The sequence below is a fragment of the Gossypium hirsutum genome, chromosome D13 (genome assembly GCF_007990345.1).
Source record: "Gossypium hirsutum isolate 1008001.06 chromosome D13, Gossypium_hirsutum_v2.1, whole genome shotgun sequence".
NCBI classification, from domain to species: Eukaryota; Viridiplantae; Streptophyta; class Magnoliopsida; order Malvales; family Malvaceae; genus Gossypium; species Gossypium hirsutum.
Genome location: NC_053449.1, coordinates 42,322,571 through 42,329,697, shown reverse-complemented (window position 1 = coordinate 42,329,697; position 7,127 = coordinate 42,322,571). Strand labels below are relative to the sequence as shown.

The 7,127-nt window shown below is 37.2% G+C and overlaps 2 protein-coding genes across 2 annotated transcripts; one reads left to right on the top strand and one right to left on the bottom strand.

The window, feature by feature from the left end:
- Positions 1–266: 266 nt before the first annotated feature.
- Positions 267–1,681, top strand: LOC121225029 (acetylglutamate kinase, chloroplastic). Its single transcript, XM_041108741.1, has one exon. The coding sequence runs from the start codon at positions 433–435 to the stop codon at positions 1,513–1,515; it is 1,083 nt and encodes a 360-aa protein (XP_040964675.1). The 5' UTR covers positions 267–432; the 3' UTR covers positions 1,516–1,681.
- A 908-nt stretch (positions 1,682–2,589) lies between these two features.
- Positions 2,590–5,461, bottom strand: LOC107920005 (disease resistance protein RPM1). Its single transcript, XM_041108626.1, has 3 exons — positions 4,446–5,461; positions 2,897–4,399; positions 2,590–2,726 (listed from the first exon to the last, which is right to left on the bottom strand). The coding sequence occupies exons 1-2, from the start codon at positions 5,330–5,332 to the stop codon at positions 3,493–3,495; spliced, it is 1,794 nt and encodes a 597-aa protein (XP_040964560.1). The 5' UTR covers positions 5,333–5,461; the 3' UTR covers positions 2,590–2,726; positions 2,897–3,492.
- Between the last annotated feature and the right edge of the window lie 1,666 nt (positions 5,462–7,127).

Here is a 7,127-nt window from a genome sequence, read left to right as displayed (position 1 = left end):
TAAAACAATATTTTTTTATAATAATTTAAATATTACTTAGATGTCAATAACATATAAAATTAATGTGACCTTTTTAATTGTTTGATAAGATAGAAAAGGAGATAATTGTGTCAATATGGTTGAGGTCGAAAATAAAGTTATTATTGAAGTCTTTCGTCCAAAACAAATGATATTATCCTGTTTTTACATACTTATTATTATTATTATCATTTTTTTAATATAATAATAAGGATGAAGGATAATATCACACTGTTAGATTTTAATAAAATTTCATTTTAGTTTCTTATTTTATCTTTTTAATTATTATAAATTCTTTTGAAAATAGAATGTAATAGTTTGCTTACACTCCTGGGTCGTGAATGAGTGGGTGCACCATTAGCTCCTTCTAAGCCAGAGCCAAAGCAGCAGAGAAGAGGAAAGGAAGATAGAAAAATGGGCGCAACAGCCACCGGCAAATCTCTCCATTTTTGCTCTTCACAGGACCCCCTTTCATTTCTCTCCCTAACAAAGACAAAATCAAAAGCAGAAACCCTAAACCTCAACTTCAGATTCTCCAAACCCCCATTAACCCCCAATTCTCGTCGCCTTCGTCTTTCCATTAGAGCTTCTTCACCCTCTTCCACCGCCCTCAATGACCCGCCTCTTCCCTCTCTCAGCAATTCCGATCTTCAACTTCGAGTTCGAATCCTCTCTGAATCACTCCCCTACATTCAGAAATTTAGGGGAAAAACCATTGTCGTCAAATACGGAGGCGCCGCCATGAAATCTGCGGAGCTCAAGGCCTCTGTTGTCAGGGACCTCGTCCTCCTCTCCTGCGTTGGCCTCCGTCCCGTCCTCGTCCATGGCGGTGGTCCTGAAATCAACGTCCTTCTCAATCAGCTCAATATCCCCGCTCAGTTCCGCGATGGGCTCCGTGTAACCGACGCCAGGACCATGGAAGTTGTTTCTATGGTCCTTGTTGGAAAAGTTAACAAAGACCTGGTTTCTCGTATCAATTACGCTGGAGCCACCGCCGTGGGCCTTTCTGGCATGGACGGCCGCCTTTTAGTTGCCAGGCCCAGCCCAAACGCTGCACAGTTGGGGTTTGTCGGAGAGGTTGCGAGAGTGGACCCCACAGTCCTCCAAACGATCGTGGACAACGGAAGCATCCCGGTGATTGCTTCAGTGGCGGCGGATGAGTATGGTCAGCCTTACAACATCAATGCAGACACGGTAGCTGGTGAGGTGGCGGCGGCATTGGGGGCTGAGAAACTGATTCTGTTGACCGACGTCGCAGGGATTCTGAGAAACCGAGAGGACCCTGGAAGCTTGGTGAAAGAGATTGATATAAAGGGAGTGAAGAAAATGATTGAGGAAGGGAAGGTAGGCGGTGGGATGATTCCCAAAGTGAATTGTTGTATTCGATCGCTTGCTCAAGGGGTTACCACTGCTAGCATTATTGACGGTCGTGTTGAGCACTCGTTGCTTCATGAGATTATGACCGATGAGGGCGCTGGCACAATGATCACCGGTTAAACTATAGCCTACTCTTACTTTTTGTTAGTTTTAATATTGTAGCTCTTCTATTTATTGCAGTTATGAATGCATTGCTACAAACTTCAATGCTTTTTGTTTTCAGTTCCTGAACAATGTTTCTTTTCGGGATCAATAGTTTAATAAAATCAAAGGTGAGATGTTGAAATTTGCTGACTCTGGTTTAAGCCTTTTTCTGCTTCAATCTCTTATGGCAAGAATAAAATGGGTAATAATGGAAGCTGAAATCAATTTCAATTAAGCTGTAGATGTATGATACTGGCTGAGTTAGTAGCTTTGAGTTTCAATTTTTCTGCCTTGAATCACTTTCTCTTAACTTATTGGCTATTAACTCTTTCACAGTCCTCTCTTTATGCGCTTTCATTGTAAATTTGATATTTTTTATCTTTTGTTTTTTCAGTTTGCATGAAGTTTTATATGGATTCTCCCTCTATTGTTGGCTATACTTTTTCTTGCGTGTATGGATGTTCGGTTCATTGGAACTTGATGTTTTAGTTGCTCTATGTATTTGGTTTATTGGAATGCTTCAGTTGCCCCTGTTTGTATGATAGATTAAGAAACTCCACACGTTCTTCCTATGGAGCTCTGTTACCTAAATTTGGCTTGAGTATTGTATGTGTATGATATGAGTATGCTTTTGTTTTTTTTTGAAGTCTTTAATATGTTTGGAGGATCATACCACGTTCCTATGTCCAAATAGGTACTTTAGGAAATTAAAGAGTCCAGGTAACATAGCTTTGTTGATTGCAACTTCTGAATGTACTTCTTGTAGTTCATTGTATTTTAAAGGCTTAACCCTCTTTAGTTCATTTATTTATTTCCTCTCATTTAGTCCTTTTTTATATACTTCGTTGCTTAACTTATTACCTTTTTATTTGGAAAACTGTCTTCCATGTACGCAACCTGTAATTTACCATTGCATGTAAGATGATATTTTCTAGGTTTTGAGGTGGAAGCTATTGACGTGAAGGGAAACAATGAGTACAATATAACAAGCAAAAACGACATAAGGTACAAGGAGCTATTTATGAGATTGGGGTTTGGGAAGGCAACATACATCAATCAACCACATTGATCTGGTAAGTAATTATAACCAGTTAGACTGGTAGATTCAAATTTAGTCTCTTCCTATTTGGTTATTCTACATTCAGTTGAATTGATCCATCTGAAAACCATTGAGTCCCTGCCCTGTCCTACAAGTAAAATCATCCAAAAAACATAAAATAAAAGAAATAGCAAACCAGAACAGTGTAAAATCTATGTTGCTCTCACTCATTTTTCTTGAAATAATATGGTTATGGAGATATGATCCTCTAAGGACCATTCAAATGCATGTTAAGACTTAGAAAAAGATTGAACATACCTCTGTATTGGCCACTCAACTGTGTCTGACACAATACCAACATCGGAATTTTAAGACATGGAAGGAGATCCATCCAAGTGCTTCAACTAAGGAATTCTAACAAGCGTGAATCACCAAGCTTGTAGGTTTCATGCTGTGCTCCTTTAACCATGAAGTAAAGGAAATAGATATTTGGAATATGCCTGACTTTCCAATGATCAGAGCCTCCATCAGGCAACAATTTTTGAACCGACTCCATGGGCATATTGTTAAATGGTCTTCAGACATTTTAGATGAGAAATGGTAGCAGGCAACTCCTCCAATTGGGGGCTAGGTCCAAGTTCTAGATGTTCTACAAGTGTTAATGATCCTTCATCTATTATCAGTCTCTTTAAATCATTTAACCAGCAAAGCCTCAAGTCCTTGAGTTTCTTAAAGTGATTCTTGTGAAAATGCAGTTGAGCTCCACTGTATCCCTCAAAAATCCAAAAGAAGAGTAAATTTGGTAGAACACCAAGGATTTGAAGTGAATCATCTGATATTCTTGACCATTCTAAGGTAAGTTTTGTGAGGTTCCTCAGTTCATAAATCCAACCAGGTAACTTCATTAATCTTCCTCATAGCCTGAGGCAACAGAGAAAAACCGGAGGGGATGAGATTGTATGTAGGTGAAGAAGCTCTTCCTCTTTTATAGAAGAAGTTCTCAATGACTGAAGGTGGATCATCTGCTGTATTGCATCACATAAAGCATTCCCACTTTCTGATTTTAGTTTAGTGATGCATAGTTTTCTCAACTGCTTCAATCTTGCTAACTCGCGAAAGAAGTTACCACCACTGTAGGCCTCCAAGTCCACCTCATACAGCTTTTCTAAGGACTCTAAGCTCCCAAAGTTGGAATATAACTTCCTCCCTCTTTGACTATTGATACTGTAGATGCTTTGTTTATCTTTGTAGTAAGCTACAAGATATTGAAGATTGAAGAGCATGTTGATTTCAACTGGTAACTCGCTTACAAAAGAACGTTTTAGATCCAAAGTTTGAAGCTTATGCAATTTACCTATAGATCTTGGGAGCTTTTTCACCTTTGTGTCCCCTATGCTCAAGTATTTCAAATTGAACAGATTTCCCAGTTCCTCTGGAATATAAGTCAATGGGGCTCCTTCAAAGTCCGGTTCTTTCAACAATTTGGACTTTGTGAACTGTAAGAAGCAGAAAGATTTAGGTAACTCTTCTATGTCAAAGAAAATTGCTGAATGAGTTTGATAATTACCAACAACCATTGGGAAATTGTTTGATTTGTTGCAGATGGAAAGATGTCGAGCTACACGATCATGGTTGGACAAATTTTCTGGACATGTTTGAATGAAACTCAGTTCTTTGGACTTGGAAACAATAACTTCGCACATCAAATAATGGAGCTGGCAGTTTCTGACATCGCCAATAGAATCAATCACTGATACTTGAACCAAGCTTCTGTTAATCAATTCGGATAGGTACGTCATTGCAACTTCTTCTAAGGTCATACTGTGATGCTTATCAATTCTACACCATCCATTGCGTCGACCCTAACAGGTGGGGACTGCTTTCGAACACCTGCTTCATTATGGTCATTAGCAACACCTCCACCCTGGATGATTGAGAGACGGTGATCCAAGCATGGCAGTCGAAGTGTCCTGCCATGATTTCATCATCAAAAGCTTTCTTAACAAGGGTCGTCTTCCTGACCCCTCCCATCCCCACCACTGAAATAATTGTGCGTTTCAGCTCTGCATCTGCCAATCTACGGGCCAACTCTTGTCGAGAAGAATCAATGCCCACGAGTGCTTCACTGTTGACAAAATGAAGTCCCATTCCAGGGTCAACCGGCTCGTTACAGTTCTCACCTGGAACATGTTGCAGGGTGTTGAACCTGTATCTTTCACTTCTTTCCTTGATTTCATTAACAGATGTTTTGATATCTCTGATCTTTGATGCTGCCTGGAGATGCCTTTTCACAGTCTGGACCATATGAGGTATTCTGCTCAGGGAAGCCATTAAACCTTGCTGCTGCTGATGTTGTGCAACTGGAACATGATAAAGCTTGTATTCATCCATAACATCTTCTATCTGGAAAGCCACCTCCCTTACATGTTGCACCCATAGTTTGAAGCCACCATTAGAATCCTCTTTATCTACCATTGGATCTGTTTGTCTAAGGAAACAAGCAATGTGGTCGAGCTCGATCTGGATGTCTTCAACTTCTTTCTTAAGCTGTCCAAACAGTTTCACCTCCGCACCAAGGAATGAAATTAATCTATCAATAACTATACCCTCAGCTATCTCCGCCATTTCAATTCTTTTCCTTTTCTGGCAACTTGACAAAATTTTCTTGTTAAGTCTTCCCCTATGTTTACATGATAGATCATAAATAGAAACTTTGAGGTTGTTGGCCAATTTATTCATTACGTGTGGAATCATATAGGTCAGTGAGAACACGCTTTTACAAAGAAATGCGTGGACACCAATTTGGTTGCTGCTATAATTTGAATCTATTTAGTGAAATTAATTTCATTATCGGTGTAGTCTCTTCCATTTCATGATGCTTATTCTACTCAATAGTGACTACTTTTTTTCATTAATTTCTTATTTAATTCAAGATTATCATAATTAATATCAAAGTTTTTAAACACATTGTTAAAGTCGAACAAATAAATAAATAAAATGCATCGCCAATTCTATTTTTAAAGACAATCAATAATTAATTTAAAACATAATTTTGTCAATTAAGATGCTAGCAGAGCAATCAATAATCACCTTCTCCCAAAAAGTAGTAACAGCAATACTCATTGTTGCAATATGAAAAATCTATATACAACATACTGAACTAGCCAACTACAACTATTTAATTCAAATAAATGACATTCATATTTATGACATAAGATTTGGCAATGCTTCTTCAGGTGGACTAATCTGTGACCAGCATGGGATGTAGATTGCTGGATTCTTAAGGAATATTGGCTGCTATTCAGTTATTGATGCTGAACTTTGGAGTGCACTCGAAGTTCTCCAAGTAGCTTGGAGTCTTGGGCTGAAACAAGTTATTCTTGAATCGGATAATACTGAAGTTATCCAAGTGATTCAAGAAAATATAGCTAATCAGCATTACTCAGCTGTGGCACGTGCCATTAACAAGCTATTACAATTTTCTTGGATGGTTAAGTTACTCATACTTTCAGAGAGGGCAACAAGGTAGCTAATGGGTTAACTTTAATGGCGTTCTCAAGACCATTGGGTAGGTATTTTTTCATGCAACCGCCAAATGAAGTCCTCCTATTACTACATGATTATTCTGGAATGTCTTGGTCTCACATAGTTTAGTTATGGTTTAATCCTTCTTTTTGTACAAAAAAAAAACATGACGTTAGATAATCATTCATAAAAAAATATCATACATTAGTTTTACCGATTAAGTCTTCACTAAATTTTGCTAGTGTAATTCAAAATATTATTAAAGATAAAATAATAATATAATCATATCGCATCCATCATCCTAAGGACCTTGTGGTGGAAGTGGTTGGAATGGTTGAAACTCAGGTAAAGATGTTGCTAGCAAAGATGAAAAACGTGCATTAGCATTTTGTTCATCGTACTCATGTTGAAGACACCAAATCCTGATAACTTGATCTACATTCAAGAATATCTCTCATTTTACTAAGACTTGGAATATTTTTGTGATAGAAAAGTACAAAAATGTCATTTTGGAATTCTATTTTATAAAGTAGACAATTCATCCATTGCATGCCTAGAAACATTTTGGTGATAGAATGGTACAAAAATGACTTTTTGGAATTTGAATTTTTCAAAGCACACATTACATCCATTGCATCTAAAATAATGTATTGAGAATGAGAAAAAAAACAATTTCATTCACTAATTTCTTTCGATTAGTCATATTCTCACATAATTTCTCAATATGTGGAGTCGATATCTTTCTTATTGATCTTTTATTTGGAATTTCTTATTAATCTTTCTTAATGAGAAAATGACTTTTTGGAATTTGAATTTTTCAAAGCACACATTACATCCATTGCATCTAAAATAATGTATTGAGAATGAGAAAAAAACAATTTCATTCACCAATTTCCTTTGATTAGTTATATTCTCACGTAATTTCTCAACATGTGGAGTCGATATCTTTTTTATCGATCATTTATTTAGAATTTTTTATTGATATTTCTTAATGACTTTTTGGAATTTGAATTTTTCAAAGCAC